The following is a 25,169-nucleotide window of genomic DNA, read 5'->3' as shown; positions in this document are numbered from 1 at the left end:
CCAACTTCCCCACCCCAACTCATTAATCCCATTCCTGAAAGCACTGAGCTTCTGGAACGCCTCGGGACTCGCAACGCTTCCTGCTTCTTCCTAACTCTTGGAAATCAAGCCAGGCTACCCTGCCCTCGCACTTACCACAGCGCCCGCCCCTTGGGGGCCGTTCGGGGTCGTATCTGCCATGGGGGCTCACACTAGCGTCTGCGACGCCGCAACCGCGAAAAGAGAAGAAAGGGGAGAGAAAACGTCAGCGCTGGGGCCAGGACCCGGGTACCGGCTTCCCTGCCTCGCGCCACACACAGGCCGGATGCACCCTGCGGGAACTCTGAGCCTCCACCAGGAAAGGGTCTCGCTCGCCTGGTGCAGCCGACTGGATCCAGGGCACCCGCAGCAGCCGGGAGGTACCTGTCCCGCACCGCCGAGATCAAACCGGTGTTTCCAGAAAGACGGGAGCGAAGGTGGAGCTTCGGGGTGAAGCCCTAAAGAGCCAACCTACGCCGCCGGCTCCAGGTTATTGCCGAACCCGGAAGTGCTCCTTTCATTTCCGTGGGGAAGAGGCGGTGACGAAGAGGGGGAAACGAGAGCGGTGCCCAGAGGCATGGCGGGAAGTGTGGTTTTTTTCTCCTAATTTGAGCTCCACCTGTCCTTCCCGCCGATTGGCCCAGTGAGCTAAGAAATCAGGATGGGGGAGCAACTTTTGCATTAAATACAGCTCACAGATGATCTTTCCTGCCCATTCTCAAACCATGAAATTTCCGCACTTCCTGATATAGAGGCCTCAGAAACATCTTTGATTCCTTTCTCCAGGGGCTCACTAAGCCCTGTGGTTCTACGTCTATTATTAATTCTTTCAACAAGTATTTATGAGGCCTGCTATGTGACAGGCTCCATACTTGGCACGGCGGATAAAAAGAGGAATATGACACAGATTGCAAAAGAGAGACAAGTAAACGGAAATCAGAGCATAGTGATTGTGTAATATGTGTAGAGGCTGATTTAATCACAGGGAGCACAGAGGACGGTACCTAAATCAGAAGGGATCTGGGGAGGTTTCCTGGAAAAGGTAAGTCCGGGCCTTGATCTTGAACGACAAAAAGTTGGCTGAAAGTGTTACTGGTGTAGGGTGTCCAAGTTCTTGGCGTTTTGAACATAGAATTGGACAAAACGCACAAAGCAAGGAAAGAATAAAGCAACAAAAGCAGAGATTTGTTGAAAATGAAAGTACACTCCAGAGTGTGGGAGCGCGAGACAGCAGGTCAAGGGCCCTGGATACAGAATCTTCTCGGGTCCAAATACCCCCTAGAGGTTTCCCATTGGCCACTTGGAGTTCACTTCATGTAAATGAAGTGGTGGCCCGCAATCAGTCTGAATGGTTGCGCAAAGCAACCAATCAGAGGCTGAAGAAGTTACAAAGTTACACTTCTATGCAAACGTCTGATTGGTTACAAAAAGCAACCAATCAGAGGTACTTTCAATTTCCCAAATGCTGCGCAGAACAGGTTGGGGCTTGCAAAGGGAGTAGTCTCTGGCCCTTTATTCACTTAAGCGTAGACAGTAAGGATTTTCCTTCAATTTAATTCTAGGAAGTCAGCGAGAAAGGGCATTAGGTTCCCTACCGCCATACCATATTCTTCTGCCTCAAAATGGGAAGGGGACTCCATACAGAGTAACAGAAAGTGCAAGAAGTAACAGGACAGCGAGAGGACTAGTTGAGTGTGACCAGAATGATGGTACCAGTCAGGGGATTGTGAAAGATTTGCGCTAGAGAGGCAGGCAGGGGTGTACTGAGGAAAGGATCTGAACTTGACCCTGAAATCCAGAGAACCATGGAACAATTTTAATCAGAAGTGTGACATCCTGAGATTTAGAAAGTTCTCTCTGGCAACAGGGTGGAGGATGAACAGACGGGCAAATTAAAAGTCAGGAAATTAGTTGTGAAGCCATTTATATATATATAAACTAAAAATCCTAAGTAAGGGGTCTGTCGACTGACTGGACAGATCCCTTTCTTGGCCAAGGGGACCCCAGCCATGATGGGACAGGAGATCAGACATGCCTCATTATACCCCCTCCCTTTTGTAGTTTAGACACAACTGACTAGCAACTACTTAGGCGTGGAAAGTTAGGGTTTTCCTTTCAAATTAGTTCTAGGAAGTCAGCCTATGTTTAACATGTTAATGTTACAATAAAGATCATAACATTGACAGAACAAACTCTTTGTGGGAATAGGATACCAAATTATAAACAGGACCTAAGGCCATGCCAGGCAAGGGTTAAGTCATGCAGCCCCTACACTTAAAAAATAAACTATGTTCTACCACAAGAGGTTTTTTTTTCCTCTGGCAGCTAAACAACCACTGGCCTAGAGAGAAGCAATATTAAAACAATTACAACTAATCCAGCTCACAGACACTAACTGAACCCCTGCTATACCAACCATAGCTACAGCTTTGATTGCACAAGAGACTGATTTCAGTAACGTTCTCCAGATACTGATCATAGGCTGGTTCTGGCCACTTTACAGAGGCCATGCACTTGTGTGCCTTCATCTCTGCTTCACCTTTCGAGGTACAGAGCCTAACTGTAATACATTAAATATTAAATCTCCACCCCAAGGTGAACACAGGTTGTATGTAACATGCATGTTGTTCCATATGCATGTATCAGGACTACTTTTATGAATATTCATAGCTCTTCCTGTAACCTGTTGAATATGTATGTTTAGCCAACCTATTCAGCATAAAGCTCCTACCCCAGCTCCTCTTCCTTTAAAGTGCCTGTCTCTGGTCCTTGCTGGAGGCTGTGCTTCCCAGCCCATGAGAGGGCCACCTTGCAGGCTGTATCTCCTTATAAGAAATAAAGTCTCCTTTTCTGAATGTATAGATCTTGTGAGTTTTAAGTTAACACATACGTGTAGGAAAGAAGTGATGAGATTCTGGATTGAGGCAGTGTTGTTGGGGAAAAGAAGAGGAAAGATGACTTGGAGGTGTCTTCTAAGATGTGGTGACTAACTAGATATGGGTGTGTAGGAAGGGGAATGCCATCTGCTGAGACCTGAAGAAGAGTGTAGAAAAAAATGCATGAGAAGAGCAGTAGATTGAGAATCAAATATGAAGGGGCTAGGGAGAGGGAGCGGACTGGGGACCCACGGGAAAGCTGGCACCCTGTCGGAAAACCATGAGACTGTAATGCTCTTCCTCTGTCAGATGTGTGGTTATCCTCTAGTATCCGTGGACAGACCAGGTGCTAGTCAGCTGCAGCCGAGAAATCAAATGGGATTCTCTTGAAACAGTACAAACCTCTTTTTCTAAGGCCACTGCCCAAGTTCAGGTCCTTCAGATCTCTAGCCTGGATTACTCATCCTCCTAGCTGAGCTAAAATGCCACCTCCTCTGCACTCTTCCCATATCATTTACTCCATATTTTTATAGCAGTTACATTTTTTAACATCTTAGAATTATATGTCTCCTTGCCAGTGTGCGTGTTTGTGTGTGTCTATGGCAGTCAACTCAGGCTGTCATAACGAAATACCATAAAGTGGGTAGCATAAGCAACACAAATTTGTTTTCTCACAGTTCTGGAGGCTGAGAGGTTTAAGATTAAGGTGCCAACAAGGTAAGTTTCATTTTAGCCGCTGGCAGCTGCCATTTTCTGTGTGCTCAATTTAGGAGGGGGTAAATGATCTCTGTCTTCCTCTCTTCCCCTTCTTATAAGGTCACCAGTTCTATCGGATTAGGACCCCATCCTTATAACTTAAGTTAGCCTTAATTACTTCCTAAAGATCCTGTTTCCAAATATATACAGTCACATGAGGGTTAGGGTCTTGACATATGAATTTTGAGGGACACAATTCAGTCCATAGCTATATATATTTTATATATATGTATGTAAGTACATATATTTTTTACTGATTTAAAGGATCATCTTATTACAAAAATATTAAAATACAAAATGTTCTCTATTGTAAATTCCATATAGCTAATTAATCTCACAGATACTTCTTTTGATTTTGCTGAACTCTTATATCCATAGCAATATACAGTTGCCATTGATGAATGAGTGTAATTTCATGAATGTTTCTTGATATTTTTGTTAAAGAGTAAAATGAAAGTGAAACAACTAAGACACATATCTTCAACTTTGCATATTAAAATAATTGCAAGTTTACTCTCCTAAGTAGTTGTATTTAGTGTATGAGAATAGCCCTAATCCCTGCCAAAATTTGCTATTTTTAGTTCTTACCAAGATTAGGTATATAAAATGGTATGTCATTATTTTTTCAATTTGCATTTTCGTGAGTAGTAGTGAGGCTCAGCATCTTTTCACAACTTTATTGGCCATTCAGATTTTCTCTCCTGTTGGCTTTTTTTTTGAGACACAGTCTTGAGCTGTCGCCCAGGCAGGAGTGCAATGGCGCAGTCTCGACTTGCTGCAGCCTCCACCTCCCAGGTTCAAATGATTATCCTGCCTCAGCCTCCTAAGTAGCTGGGATTACAGGTGCCTGCTACCACGCTGGGCTAATTTTTTGTATTTTTAGTAGAGATGGGGTTTCAGTATGTTGGCCAGGCTGGTCTCAAACTCCTGACCTCGTGATCTACCCACCTCAGCCTCCCAAAGTGCTGGGATTATAGGCGTGAGCCACTGTGCCTGGCCTCTGTTGCCTCTTTTCTATTGAGCTGTTTGTCTTTTGTTATGGTCCATTATTATTGATTTGTCGGCATTTTAAAAATTTTTGTTAAAATTGTGTTTTGATACTAGTTTTTTGTTATGTTGTTACTGGTAGAGGGTCTTGACTGCAAGTTGTCCAGATTCTTGGCATTTTGAACAAAGAATTGGACAAAACGCCCAGCAAAGCAAAGAAAGAATGAAGCAATGAAAGAACAAAAGCAGGGATTTGTTGAAAACGAAAGTATACTACACAATGTGGGAGCTGCCCGATACAGAATCTTCTCGGGTCCAAATACCCTCTAGGTTTCCAACTGGCCACTTCATGCTCACCTCATGTAAATGAAGTGGTGGCCTGCAATCAGTTCTTTGTGCAGCCAATCAGAGGCTGAAGTGGAGTTACAAAGGTCACACTCCTGTGCAAACATCTTCACCTTCCCTTTCCTCTCTTCCTTTTCTTATAAGGCCACCAGTTTTATCGGATAAGGACCCCATCCTTATAACTTCAGTTCACCTTAATTACTTCTTGAAGATTCTGTCTCCAAATACATACAGTTGCCTGAGGGTTAGGGCTTTGACATGTGAATTTTGGGGAACACAGTTTAGTCGGTAGCTATGTATGAAGTTACAAAGGTGAAGGCTAAGGTGAAGTTACAAAGTTGCACTTTCACACTAACAAAGACTGAGTGAGCCTCAGTCAGTCAGATTGGTTGCGACAACCAATTTCCCATCTGCCACGCAGAAAAGGGGGGGTTTGCAAAGGGATAGCCTTTGGTCTGTTTATTACTTAGGCATGGAAAGTTAGGGTTTTCCTTTCAATTTAATTCTAGGAAATCAGCATGAAATGGCCTTAGGTTCCCTGCCTCCAGACCCTATTCTCCTGCCTCAATATGAGTTGAAAAATTTCCTTTCCCTTTCAAAGCTGAATAAAAACACTAAATGACTATACAGGAGAAGGATGGTGTGACAATCTGTCCTGCAACCTTAGACCCCAAGCTGAAGTAGAAACTGTTAGGCCATGACTCTGTGAATCTGCCAAATGAAGACAAATGAAAAAGGGGCACAAACCAGGTTGCTTTCCAAATGGTCCATAGTTTCCCTGCCTGATTATTGAAAGATGATACTCCCCATTAAAACTCTTTTTAATAGGTTGAGTTCCTTTTGCTGACTGAATCAACTTAATCATATTAGTCTAATAATGGAGTTCTTTTGAGTTCACTCTTTGCTTCTTCTGCATTCTCAGATGTGCTGAATATAGACTAATAAAGACCACAAGTGTGAGCCTATAATGGAGGTTTTAAAAAGGCTTCTAAGAAGTAATCATTTGTTTTGAATGAATAAAAATCAGAAGGTAACAACTTTGTTAGATTTGTACTACAGTTATCCTTACAGTGTTCAATTTTACCAACAGCTAGATTTTCTTCTTCTTTTGTTCTTCCCCTAAAGCATAAGCATTTCAAAGGCAGACTGTATTTTCCCCATTTCTGTGTCATTTCCCCAGGTTTCAAACAAAGCCATAAATGCTGATGTGGATATCAGGACAGTGTTTCAAGCAATTTAGATACAATATAAAATATACTGACACCATAGTAGAAGAAGTTGAAGCCACTTTGCCAAGATATTTGGTTCTGGTAAGATATTTTAACGATTGGTTTTAACTGTTGAATGCAATGACATCTATCTTTTTTTCTGCAAAAAGTATCATTAATAGTTTTATGTTTTGTGTTCTGTTTTATGTATAGACAATATTTGAATCTCTTCTTTTATTGTTTTTAACCATTGGAATTTGTCTTTTTTCCTACTGTATTTCTTTCTTTTTTTATTTTTTATTTTTTGAGATGGAGTTTTGCTCTTGTTACCCAGGCTGGAGTGCAATGGCACGATCTCAGCTCACTGCAACCTCTGCCTCCTTGGTTCCAGCAATTCTCCTGCCTCAGCCTCCCGAGTAGCTGGGATTATAGGCATGCGCCATCACACCTGGCTAATTTTATATTTTTAGTAGAGACAGGTTTTCTCCATGTTGGTCAGCCTGGTCTCGAACTCCTGACCTCAGGTGATCCACTCACCTCAGCCTCCCAAAGTGCTGGGATTACAGGCATGAGCCACTGCGCCTAGCCCCTACTGTGTTTCTTTACTTTCTTCCTTGATCATTCTTCTTGGTAATGAGATAACTTCTCAAGTATACATGGTTGTCTTAGTCAGGACTCTCTTGACTGCAGGTGACAGAAATTAAGCCCAAACAGACTTATAGGGGACAAAAGGCAAAATAATATGACTACTCTGAAAAGATCAGAGGTAGACAATGTTTTAGTAGACATGCGTATATTTAAGAGCCCAAATGACATCAAAGAAAACTGTGTTCTTATCTCTGCTTCTCTCTGAGTTGACTTCATTGTCAAGTTGATTCTTCTTCAACTTTAGTCCATATACCACCAGATTAGTAAGACTAGCCTGTAGAAAGTGCCTCTTACTTGATACTTTCAATTTAATGAGCCAGGCTTGATTCTCACTGGATCAAATTTGGTCCCATAAAAATTTCTACACCAATCATTTAGTTTAAGAGACAGATTGACCATGCTTGGGTCATTCACTCACTCTTGTTTGAATGGAGAGTTCTGAAGGGAATGTATGCAAGATCATTACAGCAGATAGCTAGCATAGTATGAGGAGGACAGGAAAGGGCACCCCACCCCCATCCCCACACACACCAGGAGTGTTGGGTAAGCATCAGGGGATGGTTGGGCTGTTGTTTACTGTCTCTCTAGAGTAACAATTAGTTACAGTAAGCACCAGGGAAGGGCAGTCTCCTAGTAGATAGAAAATACCTGAAACTGGTGATCAGCAGCTTCCTGATAAGATCTCAGGAGTTGGGCGAGTAGGCTCAAGCAAGACAGCCCACCCCAGGGGAAGAATCAGGGGAGGAGTAATGCAACATCCCAGAAGTATGCCAACATGCTAAGCCCCAGGTGAAAAGGTCAAACCATGCACTTGATCTCTCAAGTTGCCCACTTGGCCCTCCTCCAAGTATACTTTACTTCCTTTCATTCCCTTCTGCTATTTGCCTCTCGGTTGAATTCTTTCTTCTGAGGTGGCAAGAATTGAGGTTGCTGCAGACCTATACAGATACAGATTCGCAGCTGGTAACTGGATGAACCTCATTTGACACTCTGTGTGTTGCTATAATAAGAACAATGTATGGACGCCAGGTACAGCAAAAAAAAAAAAAAAAAAAAAAAAAAATTATTCTGCTACACTCCTTCCATAGGGTCAGGGTGAATTCCTAAGTGTTATCTAACTTATTTTAATTGAAGGTAAGAAAATCCAAATGTAACACAAACCCCAAAGCTGAAGCAATTGACTACCAAGAGGCCATTATTCCATTTGTCTAGAAATTGGCTGATGAAACAAGAATTGATTGCAGAGTTATTGATGACTTGGCTCTCCCCCCTGTTTTCAAGGGGGATTCTACTGAACCATCAAGTCATCAATTTGCTCATTTCTGCTTCCATCAGTGATTAATAATTCTGTGGTTGGATAGGGTATCTTTGCAATTGCTAAGTGCTAAGTCATTCATTTCATTAGTAATACATTCCTACTTTTATTTGCAGCCTGAAAAGTAAGCTCCATAAGCTCTGCAGTTATAGCTTGAGCATGAGGTCTTAACTAAGAAATGAAAATTATTGTTACCTTTAAAAATTGGTAATGTAAGAAAAACTATAAGACTTTAGAATAGGTGCACGTTCAGTGGAATGCTGAAGACTGGGTATTATCTGATGCTGTATCAGTGTATCTTTGTCTCTGACTAGGCTATGTTTTAAACTCTTTAAATTGTAAATAAATGATAGCAATGCAACTACTTCTTATCTATTACCTCTCTATTGATGATGTGACAAATTATGACAAGTTTCATGACTTAAAATAACACAAGTTTATTATCTTATAGTTCTGAAGGTCAGAAGTCCCACACAGGTCTCCCTGGGATAAAATCAAGGTCTGCAGGGCTCCACTCCTTTCTGGAGGCTCCAGTGGAGAATTCATTTTCTTCCCTTTTCCAACTTTAGAGCTCACCTTTGAGTACTGGACTCCTTTCTCCATTTTCAAAGCCAGCAATGTTGCATCTTTCTGAACATTTCTCTATAGGCACAACCCCCTCTGGCTCTCTTCTGCCATCCTCTTCCCCATTTTTTTTTTTTTTTTAAGACAGAGTCTCACTCTGTCTCCCAGGCTGGAGTGCAGTGGCATGATCTCCACTCACTGCAACCTCCACATCCTAGGTTCAAGTGATTCTCCTGCCTCAGCTTCCTGAGTAGCTGGGAATACAGGCGTGTGCCACCACGCCTAGCTAATTTTTTTTTTTTTTTTTTTTTTTTGCATTTTTAGTAGAGACGGGGTTTCACCATGTTGGCCATGCTGGTCTCAAACTCCTGACCTTAGGTGATCCGCTCGCCTCAGCCTCCCATAGCGCTGGGTGAGCCACCATGCCTGGCCCAGCCTTTTCCACTTTTAAAGACTTGTGATTATTTTGGACCCACTTGGCTAGCCCAGGGTACTCTCCCTATAAGGTCAGATGATTAGTAATCTTAATTCCATCTGTAACCTTAATTCCCCTTTGTCATGTAATTTAAGAAATTCACAGGTTCTGAGGATTAGGATGTGGACTTCTTGGGATGAGAGGCAGGGAAGAGTGGTATTATTCTGCCTACCACATCTATAGACATGCAAATAAATTCTGCCAGATGGAGACTGAATTGACTCTTCTACCTATCTACTCCTATATAAAAATCCAGTTTTGTTTCTATTTGTAAGTTCATTTCAATATTCCTTTATTCTATATAAATTTGTAGTCTTTGAATGGGGTGTGGTGGCTCACTACTGTAATCCCTGCACTTTGAGAGGCTGAGGCAGGAGGATCATTTGAGGCCAGTAGTTTAAGACCAGTCTGAGCAACATAATGAGACTCCTGTCTCTTAAAAAAAAAAAAATTTTTTTTTAACTAGCCAAGCATGGTGGTGCAAGCCTGTAGTCCTAGCTAGGATTGCTTGAACTCAGGAGTTCAAGGCTGTAGTGAGCTATGATTGTGCCACCGCATTCCAGCCTGGGCAAGAGAGCAAGACTCTCTCTCTTAAAAAAAAAAAAAAAGGAAAAACCTTGTAATCTTGACTTCTCCATTGAATCAGTGTTAACAGCCTTCCCAGTCCCCTCATTAATTAATGAGCTACACAAAATCTTTGACATGTATTTATTCTATAGATAAAATAAAATAATTATTTTATAAAGATTACATAATTATATTGTCAAATTTTACCTTTTTTGAAAATGTATCAGAGACTTAGCTACTAGACATAGAAAAAATATATGTTAACTAGAAATATATTCTAGAGCTTCAGAAAGTGAGTCTATCCCCCACTCTCTTCCATCTTCTTATAAATTTCAACATGCACAGGAGATGGACCTCACTGGGACTGTAATGGCTAGTGGTTGAAAGTTGGAGATCAGATTGCTTCTCCCTGACACTTGAAACTCAACTTTGCACCAAAATCAATTCAAGGGAATTGTTTAAAATCACCTTTACATTTATCTAACTGGGTCCTGGAGAAATTTTACAATCTACTTTTTTCCCTGGTTTTCAAAGTTTCATTTATTTGAGTAGTTTCTAGCCATTATCATGTTTGCTCCTGAGAGGCATGCTGAGAGAGAGGGAAAAAATTCTTGGGCTAATTACAGAGTCTAATACACCGAGGTGGAGGTGGACTCCTGGCAGGCTCAAGGTATAGCTAATAAAGATGACAGTTTTGAAGCTGCAGGAAGCAGTGGCCCAGGCAACAGCAGGCCCCAAAGCATGGCCCATCCAGCTATGCACAGAGAAGTGTGTCTCAGCATGGAGTGGGAGAAGGGGAGACACAGACAGATGCCTCCACAACAGTGCCTCCCACCCCACCTGGCCTGTACCCTCTTTCTTTCTTTTTTTTTTTTTTTTTTTTTGAGACAGTCTTGTTCTGTCACCCAGGCTGGAGTGCAGTGGCACGATCTCGGCTCATTGAAACCCCTGCCTCCAGGGTTCAAGAGATTCTCCTGCCTCAGCCTCCTGAGTAGCTGGGCTTACAGGTGTCCACCACCATGCCTGACTAATTTTTGTATTTTTTTTTTAGTAGAGATGGGATTTCACCATCTTGGCCAGGCTGGTCTCAAACTCCTGACCTCGTGACCCACCTGCCTCAGCCTCCCAAAGTGCTGGGATTACAGGCATGAGCCACCTTGCCCGACCGCCTGTACGCTTGTAGCTATGCCTTTTCTAGTCTCTGGAGAGCCTGCCGTCCTAACAATAGCCGAGATGGTGGCTCTCCTGTGCATGCATGTACATGTGTGTGTGTAGACATGCACACCTTCCTTGCCCACAGCTCCAGGAAAAGCAGCCCCAGCAGAGCCACAGTGGCTTTCTCTGTGGGTGGACAGTGCACCTGTACATACAAACCCCACTTAGGACTCAGATCCAAGCAGAAATACATCCTGCAGCCTTGCCCATCACCAACACAGTAGGAGAAGGTCCTCCATGGGGGAGGGGGGTGCCCACTAGAGGCCTCAATTAGCTAGACATGTGGCAATGGCCCATGGCAGACTCACCAGTTGCCTTTCACTGCTTTGATGTCACTCAGGAGGTTCCAGGCCAGAAAGATGCCAAAGATCTGGAGGAAGGTGATACTCAAAAAGACCTAGGTAATGACGATCAGGTTGTCCAGCAGCCGTTTCTCAAACTGACCCATGCAGCCTTTGGTGTGGATGGAGCCCTGCTGCTCCAGCTCCAGTTTAAGCCAGACATCACAGTGAAGTGGCATCATTGTCTGGGGTAGCATTCGAGGTTCGTTGCCTCATGCCAAGGAAATCAAAGACATAGATACACAGGAGTGAGTTTAAGAGTGGAGGTTTAATAGGTGAAAGAAGGAGAAAAGAAAATAGCTTTCTCTTCTGCAGAGAGAGAGGGGCACCCGAGTGGGTCTTCCGGTCCCATGATGAAGTGCACAGGGGTTTTAAAGACTGGCTTGGGGAGGAGCTATCTGATCTACACAGGGCCCAAAGAATGGTTGGACCAGGTGAGACATTTACATAGTTCAAGAGGAAGCTGGCCATCCCACCCTAGTCTTCTATTATGCAAGTGGCTTCTCTACTTTACCAGCTCCGCATTGTCTGCTCCTTACTGTTCATGTGGTTGGCAAGGAAAAGGGAAGATGGAGCCGCCATGTTGAACATGCCTAGCCCCCTGGTAGGCTTCTCCTATTGGAACAGCTGCTAACATTCACCCATGCAAGCTTCCAGCTTGCTTATTTATGTCTGCAGCTCAATTTTACAGGCAGCTTTGTGTTAGAAACACATGTTGTAAAGGGAGGGGATGTTCATGGAAACTCAGAAAAAGGAAGTCATGTAGAGAGTGCTGCAGTGGCAGCAGTTGTAACCTCTGGTCGGGAAGGCAGCCATTCCTGCAGCATCCCTACAAGGAGGAAGCTGGGGTAAAAAACTCAACCTCAAAACTGGCTGCACCTATAGTCCCAGCTACTCACAAGGCTGAACAAGGAGGACCACTTGAGCCCAGGAGTTTGAGGCTATAGTACACTATGATTGCCTTTGTGAAAAGCTACTGCACTCCAGCCTGGGGAATACAGGGAGACTTGTCTCTAAAAACAACAACAACAAAAACCCAACCTCTTTATTCCTACCTCCCTCTGATCTCCTACCAGGGATCCCCAATGGCCAAATCCAAATTGAAGCCAGAGAGCAAGTAAATTCATTGAAGCAGCCCAAGCAGGTCAAATTCCCAGGGTCAAGAACAGGATGGAGAAGTGTGGAGAATGAATCTGGAGAGGCAAACAGAAGATATTCAGCACAAACCCTATGAGATGGGTAGTATTATTGTGCCCATTTTATATATGTGGAAATTGAGATGCAGAGGGGTTAAATAATGCACCCATAGATAACAGGGGGATAAAAGTGGCATTGAAATCCAGAGTCTGTGTTTAATCACTGTCTATACTGCTACCACTTTTTTCTCCATGATATCTCCTGCATAGTGCCATATGGAATAGAGGTCCTCAACAAATACATTTTAAAAGAAAACAAAAGGAAAGAAGAGATTAAGTAAACTATTTATGAAGATTTTAAGTTAGTTCTCTAGAACAGTGGTCGCCAACTTTTTGGTATCAGGGATTGGTTTCATAGAAGACAATTTTTCCACAGACGGGAGTAGGGAATGGTTTTGGGATGAAACTGTTCCACCTGAGATTATCAGGCATTAGAGTCTCATAAAGAGCATGCAACCTAGATCCCTTGAATGTGCAGTCCGTAATACGGTTCGAGCTCCTATGGGAATCTATTGCCACTGCTGATCTGATAGGAGGTGGAGCTCAGGTGGTAATGCTTGCTCACCCAGCACTCACCTCCTGCTATGAGGCCCAGTTCCTAACAGGTTAGTGCTGGTCTGTGGGCTGGAGGGTGGGGACCCCTGCTATATTAGTCCATTCTCACACTGCTATAAAGAACTTCCCGCGACTGGGTAATTTATAAAGGAGAGACATTTTATTGACCCACAGTTCCATAGGGCTGGGGAGGCCTCAGGAAACTTGCAATCGTGGCAGAAGGGGGAGCAAGCACGTCCTTCTTCACATGATGGCAAGAAGGAGAAATGCCAAGCAAAATGGGGGAAAGCATGTTATAAAACCATCGGATCTAATGAGAACTCAATACCATAAGAACAGCAGCATGGGGCTAACTGCCCCCATGATCCAATTACCACCCACCAGGTCACTCCCATGACATATAAGGATTATGGGAACTACAATTCAAGATGAGATTTGGATGGGAACACAGCCAAACCATATCATTCCAACTCTGGCCTCTCCTAAATCTCATGTTCTCACATTTTAAAACACAATCATGCCTTCCCAACAGTCCCCCAAAGTCTTAACTCATTCCAGCATTAACCCAAAAGTCCAAGTCCAAAGTCTCATCTGCGACAAGGCAAGTCCCTTCCACCTATGACCCTGTAAAATCAAAAGCAAGTTAGTTACTTCCTAGATACAATGGAGCTATAGGCATTGGGTAAATATGCTTGTTCCAAATGGGAGTGCCGAGTCCTACCCACAGACCCTGACCCAGTGACTGATGAACAAATGCACTCAGACACAGATATCCAATGAAAGAGTGGGCTAGGGGACAGGGCCACTCACAGACCCTGAGGAGGGTGCTGTGAAGAGTCAGCAGCCGTGGCCTCAATTAGCCAGAGAAGTTCGCATTTATTTAGTACAGATTAAATGACAAAGGTCTTGAGTAAACACCACTAGAGGGTAATTAACGTTGCCGACCTCCCAAGTAGAGAGCAGTTATGCACCGCAGATGATCAAAGGATAGTCTTAGGACCACATGAGTAAACAAGCTATTTAGATAAACTCCTCTACATTCCTATGTAAGCTTTTAAGAGAATTCAGCTGCCTTCAGTCAAATCTTTTACTGAAGCTATGCAAAACTCCCAGCATTCCAAGAAGGTTTGTGTCTATTTCCTATAACTTTATCTTTATAATTTCTCCCACCACCCTGACTGATTCCGTACAGAAATTGGCCAAAATGAGGGTGCTATAGGCCCCAAGCAAATCCAAAAATCCAGTGGGACAGTCAAATCTTAAAGCTCTGAAATGATCTCCTTTGACTTCATGTCTCACATCCAGGTTATGCTGATGCAAGAGGTGGGCACCCACAGTTTGGGCAGCTCCATCCCTGTGGATCTGCAGGGTACAGACCCCTCCCAGCTTCCATCATAGTCTGGCATTGAGTGTCTGCAGCTTTTCCAGGTGGAAGTTGCAAGCTGCTGGTGAATCTACCATGCCGGGATCTGGAGGATAGTGGGCCTCTTCTCACAGCTCCACTAGTCAGTGCCCCAGTGGAGACTCTGTGTGGGGACTCTAACCCCACATTTCCCTTCCACACTGCCCTAGCAGAGGTTCTCCATGAGGGCTCCACCCCTGTAGCAAACATCAGCCTGGACATCCAGGCATTTCCATGCATCCTCTGAAATGTAGGCAGAGGTTCCCAAACCTCAATTTTTGACTTCTGTGCACCCACAGGCTCAACATCACATGGAAGCTGCCAAGGCTTGGGGCTTGCACACTCTGAAGCCACAGCCCAAGCTTTCCTTGGCCCCTTTCAGCCATGGCTAGAGCTGTTGGGACACAGGGCACCAAGACTGGGTAATTTATAAAAGAAAGAGGTTTAATTGACTCACACTTCCGCAGGGCTGTGGAGGCCTCAGGAAACTTACGATCATGGCAGAAGAGGAAGCAAACACATCCTTCTTCACATGGCAGCAGCAAGGAGAAGTGCAGAGCAAAGAGGAGGAAAACCCCTTATAAAACCATCAGATCTCATGAGAACTCACTGTCATGAGAAGAGCAGCATGGGGGTAACTGCCTCAATGATTCAATTACCTCCCACCAGGTCCCTCCCATGACATGTGAGGATTATAGGAACTACAATTCAAGATAAGATTTGTGTGGGAGCACAGCCAAACCATATCACCTGCTCTAGAAGAATGTCCTAAGCATGGAGTCCTAATTAGGGAAAAGGAGTCAGGCTGGCAGGATCTGGGGAAAGCAAAGAGATAAAGCAGATAAGCTATAGGTCTACCTTTCTTCATGGTCCAGGATGTGTAAACAAATAGAGGAAGAACATAAGCTGTAGGTCTGCTTTTTGTTGTTGTTGTTGCCCAGGACATGTAGTCCTCCTGCGCAGATAACATACCTAACTCACAAACTTCCTGCTTATCATCAAATTCCTCAATTTATCAAACAACTCAGCTGACAGAAGAATGCAAGTTAAGCTCCCTGCTACCTTGGCATTATCAATCAGCCCAAAAACCATTCTATAAAATCTCCAGCAAGCCTGTATTTCCTTGCAGTCACCTCCTCTTCTGAACGTATTTTCACATTTTTTTAAATCTTCCTTCCTTCCTTTCTTTCTTGCTTGCTCTGTCGCCCAGGCTGGAGTACAGTGGCATGATCTTGGCTCACTGCAACCTCCACCTTCCAGGTTCAAGTGATTTTCCTGCCTCAGCCTCTCAAGTAGCTGGGATTACAGGTGTACACCACCATGCCCAGCTAATTTTTGTATTTTTTTAGTAGAGACGGGGTTTCACCATGTTGGCCAGGCTGGAAATCTGCCTTTCTTTACCTACAACTGTCTTGGTAAATTATTTTACCCCCATGCCACCAGCCCAGATAGTCACCCCTCTAGGACATTTGGTTGACAACAGTAACAGATGCTCATTCTGGCAAATTTTATTAAACTTGATAAATCCTTGTTTTTAAGGATTGCTTAGGTATACTCTGCCTGAGGTGAGGCCTGTGAATTACAGAAGCTGTCTCAAAAGCCCTCTCCATGATTCTATGTAATCACATGGTTTCTTTTTTCTTTTTGGTGGTAAAATATACATAAGATTGACATGATAACCATTTTTCAAATGCCACACATTTCAGTTGCACTAAGTATATTCAATTGTTATGCAACCATCACCACTATTCATCTCCAGAACTTCTTCAATTTTCCAAACAGAAACTCTGTACCCATTAGATACTAACTCTCCTAATCCTCCTCCGCACACATTCTAGCATCTACCATTCTTCTTTCTGTCTCTATTGATAAAAGACATACTTTAGGTAAATTAAATCTAAAGGAGTTTAATCGAGCAATGAACAATTCATAAATCGGGCAGCCTTTCCAGCCAGAGTGGGCTCAGAGACTCCAGTGCAACCATGTGATAGAAGAAGATTTATGGACAGAAAAGGGAAAGTGATTTACAGAAAACAGAAGTGAGGCACAGAAACAGCCAGATTGGTTACAGCTTGGCATTTGGCTTATTTCAACTTGGTTCCAACCATTGGCTACATTTGATCGGCCAAAACTCAGAGATTGGCTCAAGTATAGGTTATGGTCTGTTTACACCTCCACTTGTTATAGTTCACGATGTACAGAGAAACCCTTAGACCAAACTTAAAATATGTAAGGAAGCAGCTTTAGGCTAAACTTGATTTAACACTATGAATTTCACTACTCTAGTTACCTCATATGAATGGAGTCATACAATATTTGTCCTTTCGTGTCTGACTTATTTCACTTAGCATAATGTCTTCAAGATTCATCATTCAAGATTCATGTTAGGATTTTATTCCTTTTTAAGGCTGAATAATATTTCTTGTATGTATAGACCACAATTTCTATATTCATGCCTCCATCAAAGGGACATTTGAGTTGTTTCCACCTTTTGGCTATGGTGAATAATGCTGCTATGAACATGGGTGTACAAATATCTGTTTGCTAAGAATTAAAAACGCTCCTGCTTTTAACTCTTTTAGGTACATACTCAGAAGTGAAATTGCTGGATCATATGGTAATTCTGTTTAATTTTTTGAGCAAGCTTTATACTATCTTTCCATAACAGCTGCACCATTTTACATTCCCCTTAGTAATGCTCATGGATTCCAATTCCTCCATCTCTTCAACACTGTTATTTCCTGGAGATTGTTTTGCTTTGTTTATTATAGCCATCCTAATGGGTGTGAAGTGGTATCTCGTTGTGGTTTTGATTTGCATTTTCCCAGTGATTACTGATATTGGGCCTCTCTTCATGTGCCTACTCTGGCCATTTGTGTCTTCTTTGGAGAACTGTCTATGCAAGTCATTCACCCATTTTTTAATCAGATTGTTTGTTTTTTTGTTGTTGGATTGTATAAATTCTTTATATGTTGTGGGCATTAATCTCTTATCAGATATATGATGTGCACATATTTCCCCCACTCTGTGGGTTGTCTTTTCACTGTCAATAATGTCTTTTGATACACAAAAGTCTGTGTATCAAAAGTTTGATAAAGTCCTGTTTACTTATTTTTTCTTTTGTTGCCTGTGCTTTTGGTGTCATATGCCAGACATCATTGGGTAATCCAGATTGAGCGCTCAATAAATACCTTTTGAGGATCAAACACCTAAACATTAAGAGCTAAAACTATAAAACTCTTAGAAGAAAATACAGGAAAAAACTTCTATTTACAGAATTAGGTACTGAGAGGGCAATGAAAAAAATGCTAAATCTTCCTTTCAAATCCAGTAGGCAAACTGTGACACAGAAGCTAATGCAAACAAGAAAGTAACATGTGCTGTCAAAAATTACGTATCAAGTGCTTTTGGAAAGTTGAAAGTAATGGCAGATCAGGGAGAATTTCATGGATACCATTTGGGCAAGCTCTTGATGGGTATTTAGAACTTAGACTATGGACATAAATATAAATAGGCTGAAAGCATATTGTTTGCATGCATGGGAACTAGTGGTAGTTCCATAGCTAATATGTTGAGCATGTATATATAAAGGAAGAGCAGGAGTTAAAGCTGAAAATACAAGCCTGATGCATGCATAGGAGAGAGAACACACCAGATAATACTTAAATCCAAGACATCCCTAGTACAAACATTCCAAATTACCTTTCTAGGGTATTAACATTTCTGTTAATAACCAGAAACCTGGGAAATGTATCCTTCTGTAGACTACTAAGAACATTTCCTCTTGCAAAGTGAAATTTTCCTAAAAGAAAAGGAAACTTACATAAATCCTTGTGGCCCACAGTTTCACCTCGTCCCATAGTAGGCTTGGGAAGGATCACCTGCCATGCTTTGGCCCCAAGCTGGTTTAGCAGCTCCTCTTAGGTCTAATAACCTTATGTTCCAGCTAAGCTGCCCCAGGAGGCTGAAACCTAACTGTATTGTTTTACTGGGGCCTAGATAGCTTTCCACAGCAAGTGAGGTGCTGAGGTTATGTGAGGTACATAATGTTATGTAGGCCGGGTGCGGCGGCTCACCCCTGTAATCCCAGCATTTTGGGAGGCTGAGATGGGCAGATCATGAGGTCAGGAGTTCTAGACCAGCTTGGCCAACATGGTGAAACACCGTCTGTACTAAAAATATAAAAATTAGCTGGGCATGGTGGCAGGTGTCTGTAATCCCAGCTACTCGGGAGGTTGAGGCAAGAGAATTGCTTGAACCCGGGACGTGGAGGTTGCAGTAAGCCGAGATCATGCCACTGCACTCCAGCCTGGGCAACAGAGCAAGACTCCATCTTGGAAAAAAATTTAAAAATAATAATAATAATATCATATAAATCTAAAATGAAATTTTCTAAATTATCAATAATAATTTTAAAAATCGGGCTGGGCACGGTGGCTTATGCCTATAATCCCAGCACTTTGGGAGGCTGAGGGGGGTGGATTACTTGAGGTCAGGAGTTTGAGACCAGTCTAGCCCACATGGTGAAACCCCATCTCTACTAAAAATACAAAAATTAGCCAGGCGTGGTGGCAAGCGCCTGTAGTCCCAGCTACTCAGGAGGCAGAGGCCGGAGAATCACTTGAACCCAAGAAGCGGAGGTTGCAGTGAACTGAGATCATGCCACTGCATTCCAGCCTGGGCAGCAGAGTAAGACTCCATCTCAAAAACAATTATAATAATAATAATTTAAAAAATCAATCATGCGGCCTTGTGTGGTGGTTCATGCCTATAATCCCAGCACTTTGAGAAACCAAGGCAGGCGGATCATTGAGGTCAGGAGTTCCAGCCCAGACTGGCCAACATGGTGAAACCTAGCCTCTACAAAAATTACAAAAATTAGCTGGGCGTGGTGGCAGGTACCTGTCATCCCAGCTACTCGGGAGGCTGAGACATGAGAATAACTTGAACCTGGGAGGTGGAGGTTCCAGTGAGCTGAGATCACGCCACTGGACTTCAGCCTGGGCGACAGAGTGACTCTGTCTCAAAACAAAACAAAAGAAAACAAAACAAAATCAGTCATGCTAAAGGAAAGACTGAATGATCTTTCTGATCTCTCTTTAGAAGATAAGATTGTATAAGCCTAGGAAGGGCTGAAAAAAAAGGAAAATATTCTAAAATTGTTGTCTCGTGAAGAGAAGATCAAATAGTTTGGAGCTAAAACATGTAGGGAAAAAAGTATCATAGAGGTGAGTTAGGCAATTAATTAATAAACATGTTAATTAATAAGCATGTGTTACTTACCTACATTTGTATGATGTTTGTAGTATTTGTTAGTCCAAAACTCTGCTAATATTTTGGATTTTAAACAAATTCTAGGCTGAACACGGTGGTTCACGCCTGTAATCCCAGCACTTTGGGAGGCTGAGGTGAGTGGATCACCTGAGGTCAGGAGTTCGAGACCAGCCTTGCCAACATGGTGAAACCCTGTCTCTACTAAAAATACAAAAATTAGCTGGGCATGGTGGCACACATCTGTAGTCCTAGCTACGCGGGAGGCTGAGGCAGGAGAATTGCTTGAACCCAGGAGGTGTCGGTTGCAGTGAGCCGAAATCATGCTATTGCACTCCAGCCTGGGCAACAGAGTAAGACCCTGTCTCAAAAAAAAAAAAAAAAAAAAAAAGAAATTCTAAATAAATTTTCATTTTTGTAACCTAACTTTGTATTAGTAATGTGAGTTTTTTTTTTTTTTTTTTTTTTAAGAACATCCCCAAATATATAAGAACTTCAAGCCCTTCAAAATCGACATCTGCCTTTGGTCTTCAGTCATTTATTCAACAAATGTTTGTTGAACTCCTACTGTGTGTCAGGCACTGTTTGGTGCTCGAACACAGCAGTGAGCAAATTAGATACAGATAGCCTTGTAGAACTGCCTGCAGTTCTGGAGTCCCTCCCAAAGACTTATATCAACTCCTGGCCCTCATCTGCCAAATTGTACGAGCTTAAATGTGGTTTTGGGGCTCAAGGGAAAACAAACACCATACTAGCTCCCACGTCCTCCTCTTTCTCTAGTTTTTGGCTTCTCTCTGGGGAAAGAGTTTCTTCTCTCTTGGGGTACATATCCCTCAAGGGTCTACTCCAAGTTGTCTTTATTCCAGTGCCCAGGCTGAGGAAATTGTCCCCATATGGGACATGTGGTCTTGTGGCACAGGGAAAAGAGAGTGGACAGGCCACGTGAGGACTTTTAAAGCATCTGCTTGGAGTGGTATATATCACTGCCACTCACATTTCACTGGCTGGCCAAAGCAAGTCATGTGACCAAGCCCAAAGCCAATGTGGGAACTATAGTTCTCCAATAGGGAAGGACTCCAAATATAGCTGTACTTATTTGTAACAATAATGCAATCTACCTCATAAGCCCTCTGGGATTGATTAGAGATAAAGATATTTTTGGCTGGGCACTGTGGCTCACGCCTGTAATCCCAGCACTTTGGGAGGCCGAGGCAGGCAGATCACCTGAGGTCGGGAGTTCGAGACCAGCCTGGCCAACATGAAGAAACCCCGTCTCTAGGAAAAATACAAAATATTAGATGGGCATGGTGGCGCATGCCTGTAATCCCAACTACTCGGGAGGCTGAGGCAGGAGAATCGCTTGAACCTGGGAGGTGGAGGTTGCAGTGAGCCGAGATGGTGCCATTGCACTCCAGCCTGGGCAACAAGAGCAGAAACCCTGTCTAAAAAAAAAAAAACAAAAAAAAAACCTTTGCTATCATTTCTTTATCTCTAAAGAAATGTTAGAGCCATCTCCAGAATGTTGGCTTTCAAATGTCCATTTGTAGAATATGGATGAAAACTAACAATCACACTGACTTTGCTGAAGTACTTTAAAATAGATTATAAGTCAGAGCTGTCCAAAATAAATATTATGGAAGCCATGAATGTAACATATTTTAGTAGAGTGAAAAGAGACACATGACGTTTCTTTTAATAATACATTTTATTTAACCAACATATCCAAAATAATATCATTTTATTATGTAATCCATATAACAAAATATTGAGGTATTCTACATTCTCTTTTTCATTTAAGTCTTCAAAATCCACTGTGTATTTTACACTTAAAACATATCTTAGTTTAGACTAGCCAAATTTCAAGTTCTCAATAGCCACCTGGACTTAGCAACTACCTTATGAGACAGTGAAAGTTTAGACAATCTAACCTTGTAGAAATAGACTGGTTCATTGCATGTGTGGGTTCACCTTGCCCACTGCCTAGACAGAGTGGATTTATCAAGGTGGGGGAATTGCAATAGAGAAAGAGTTATTCATGCAGAGCCAGCTGTGGAGGAGACCAGAGTTTTATTATCACTCAAATCAGTCCCCCTGAGCATTTGGAGATCAGAGTTTTTAAGGATAATTTGGTGGGTGGGGAAAAGCCAGTGAGTTGAGAGCACTGATTGGTTGAGTTGGAGATGAAATCATGGGAAGTTGAAGATGTCCTCTTGTGCTGAGTCAGTTCCTGGGTGGGGACCACAAGATCAGATGAGCCAGTTTATTGATCTGGGTGTGCCAGCTGATTCATCAAGTGCAGGGTCTGCAAAATATCTGAAGCACTGATGTTAGGAGCAGTTTAGGGAGGGCCAGAATCTTGTAGCCTCCAGCTGCATTACTCTTAAACCATAATTTCTAATCTTGTGCCTAATTTGTTAGTCCTACAAAGGCATTCTTGTCCCCAGGCAAGAAGGTTTGTTTTGGGAGAGGAGTGTTATCATTTTTGCTTTAAACTATAAACTAAGTTCCCCCCAAAGTTAGTTCAGCAGATGCCCAGGAAGGAACAAGTACAGCTTAAAGTTTAGAAGAAAGATGGAGTCAGTTAGGTTAGATGTCTTTCGCTGTCTCAGTCATAACTTTGCAAAGGCCGTTTCAGATAGACCCTCAAAACTAGAAGTCAAAATCCTTTCTTGTAAAATGCAGCTTTAATACATTTCAGGAAAAGCAAGGTGATTTCAGATATAATTATTCTGCTATTGAATATTTAGCTATATCTTCTTTTATCTCATGAAGAAATATATCCAGGCAAATTAAAACTTTTTTCCAACTTTTATTCAGATTTTGATTTGGTGAGCAGGAGCCAGCTAGGCCAAGAGCATATGAACTTGACATGGATTTCTGATGAATAATGTTTCTGCCACATCTATCTCCTAATTACCCATCTACAGAACTAGGGTGGGCAGAATGGCCTCTTGACAAACCACATTATTTTATTTGTGTTTATGAATGTCATGTGTTAGCACCAGTATTAGGCCGTTCTTGCATTGCTAGAAAGAAATACCTGAGACTGGGTAACTTATAAGAAAAGAGGTTTAATTGGCTCACAGTTCTGCAGGCTGTACAGGAAACAGTGCTGGCATCTGCTTCTGGGGAGGCCTCAGGAAGCTCTTACTCATGGCAGAAGGTGAAGTGGGAGCCGGCACTTCACATGGTGAGAGCAGGAACAAGATGGGGGTGGTGCCACACACATAAACAATCAGATCTCGTGAGAACTCACTCACTATCAGGAGGATAGCACCATGAGGGATTGACCCTCATGACCCACCAGGCCCTACCTCCAACCAGGCCCAACTTCCAGCACTGGGGATTACAATTCAACTTGGGACTTGGTGGGGACATATATTCAAACCATATCTGCACCAATTCCTTTAATGTATATGTTTATAGTTTGGTTTTCACTTTTGGATGAAAGGAAAGAAATATCTATGTTTTCTCTTAACATTCTAAATAGAAGTGTCCTTCCTTGTAGATAATGACAAAATTGTTCTATTGTCATGAATCAGACAAAGCATTACACGACAAAGTTTCCAATGTCAGCAAGGTGAGGAAATTTTCATTAACTGTGGGGAAAAAAAAAGAAAATAATCTGAGGCACTCGTTTTCTAATTTTTAAGTGTTCAATGTTAAGCGAACCTATGCTTTGTGGTTAATTCATGTGGTAGGTCCCTAATTATATTGAAGATTATATCCCTAACACCCACCACAGAGCTGGGCAGGTCATATGCATCCATGAATATTTGCTGAATTGAATTAAAGATGGCCATGTAGAAGCCTGTAGTGTATGGGGCTGTGTCAGAGGGAGAGTAGATGCTGGAGAAGATAGGGGAGTAAAAATTGGGCAAGGAGTGCTCAACTCAGAATGGCAAGAGTCCTGGAGACATCCACGCAAAATGCTGAGATGAGTTTAAAGGTCTCTCAGCAATTCTATACTTCAAAATACATACTATGAGCCAGGCGCAGTGGCTCACACCTGTAATCCCAGCACTTTGGGAGGCCGAGGCAGGCGGGTCACTTGAGGTCAGAAGTTCGAGACCAGCCTGTTCAACATGGTGAAACCCCATTTCTACCAAAAAATACAAAAATTAGTCAGGCATGGTGGCACACGCCTGTAATCCCAGCTACTTGGGAGGCTGGGGCAGGAGAATCACTTGAACCTGGGAGGCAGAGGTTGCAGTGAGCCGCGATCACACCACGTACAACAGCCTGGGTGACAGGATGAGAATTCGTCTCAAAAAAAAAAAAAGAAAGAAAATAAAAGATACTATGTAGTAATAAGAAAGCCATTCCTAGTCAATAGAGTGGGCTTAAAAATCTTTAGTATTAAAACATTGTGTGTTTTATTTTGCAGATACAAAGGAAGTTTTTCTTGGCCTGGTCTTGACTTAACAGTGACTTTAGTACTATCCTGTTCAGACACCTCAAGTCTTCAGAAGAAAGCAGATGATGTGAAAGTATATTTGGTCCCCAAGAGAGATGCAAATTACCCCACCAGCTGTATTCCCTCATGTCAGGAAAAAGAGGGTCCCATATATTTCTTGTCTAATACAAAATCGCAGAAGGCTGAAACTAGAAAAGAGAATGCAATTTGGATTCAACTACCTGCTGTCATGAAAGGTAACAGTAGTTAATAATGTTTGCAATTCATGGGATGTTAGAGATAAAAGAGTCCTCAAATATCCTCCAGCAAAATCTCTCTCCTTTTACAAATGGACAAACTAAGGACAAGAGAAGAAAGATGAGTCAAGCCTTCAGTCTTATGCTGTGATCTGATGGTGAGCTATAAAATCACTGTCAAGAGAGCCCTTCCAACCACCTGTGCTCCTGGAATTCATGAGGGAAACACATTCCTAAAACAAAACTAGCAACATCAAGATATTACCAAATGCTAGGCTGGGCGCTGTGGCTCACGCCTGTAATCCCAGCAGTTTGGGAGGCCGAGGCGTGTGGATCATGAGGTCAGGAGATCGAGACCATGGCGAAACCCCGTCTCTACTGAAAATACAAAAATTAGCTGGGTGTGGTGGCGGGTGCCCATAGTCCCAGCTACTCGGGAGGCTGAGGCAGGAGAATGCCGTGAACCCAGGAGGCGGAGCTTGCAGTGAGCCGAGATCGCGCCACTGCACTCCAGCCTGGGTGACAGAGCAAGACTCTGTCTCAAAAAAAAAAAAAAAAAGATATTACCAAATGCTCTTTTTCCACTCTTATTCTTCAATCTCCAGTAATTTAGCACTCTGTTAACTATATTATAATCTAAAAAGTTCAGGAATAAGCTGGGCACTGTGGTTCAAGCCTGTAGTCCCAGCAGTTTGCAGATCACTTGAGCCAAGGAGTTCAAGACCAGCCTGGGCAACCTGATGAAAGCACGTCTCTACCAAAAAAAAAAAAAAAAAA

At 42.7% G+C, this 25,169-nt stretch overlaps 1 protein-coding gene and 1 long non-coding RNA gene across 19 annotated transcripts in view; one reads left to right on the top strand and one right to left on the bottom strand.

Annotated features, from left to right (window-relative positions):
* The window catches only part of TMEM33 (transmembrane protein 33), a 25,680-nt gene extending 25,080 nt beyond the window's left edge, over positions 1-600 (bottom strand). For 2 of the 18 annotated variants that reach the window (XR_010156545.1, XM_009447590.5), the window contains exons 1-2: positions 355-600; positions 136-198 (exon numbers count right to left, since the gene is read on the bottom strand). Coding sequence is in view for 3 of the 18 variants with exons in the window: in XM_009447590.5 (XP_009445865.1) it covers positions 136-180 (45 nt within the window). In the remaining 15 variants the exon portion in view is untranslated. Of the gene's footprint in view, positions 1-135 lie in introns of all 18 variants that reach the window. The other 16 variants (XR_010156544.1, XM_009447589.5, XM_063809471.1 and 13 more) reach the window with 13 other exon arrangements.
* On the top strand, positions 385-25,169 carry LOC134809877 (uncharacterized). The gene is made up of 3 exons (XR_010156546.1): positions 385-1,060; positions 6,163-6,292; positions 24,127-25,169. It is a non-coding gene; the product is annotated as an uncharacterized LOC134809877 (long non-coding RNA).

The sequence above is a fragment of the Pan troglodytes genome, chromosome 3, assembly GCF_028858775.2.
Source record: "Pan troglodytes isolate AG18354 chromosome 3, NHGRI_mPanTro3-v2.0_pri, whole genome shotgun sequence".
Lineage (NCBI taxonomy): Eukaryota > Metazoa > Chordata > Mammalia > Primates > Hominidae > Pan > Pan troglodytes.
Note: the sequence above shows the minus strand (reverse complement) of the source record. Positions and strands in the feature narration are given on the sequence as shown.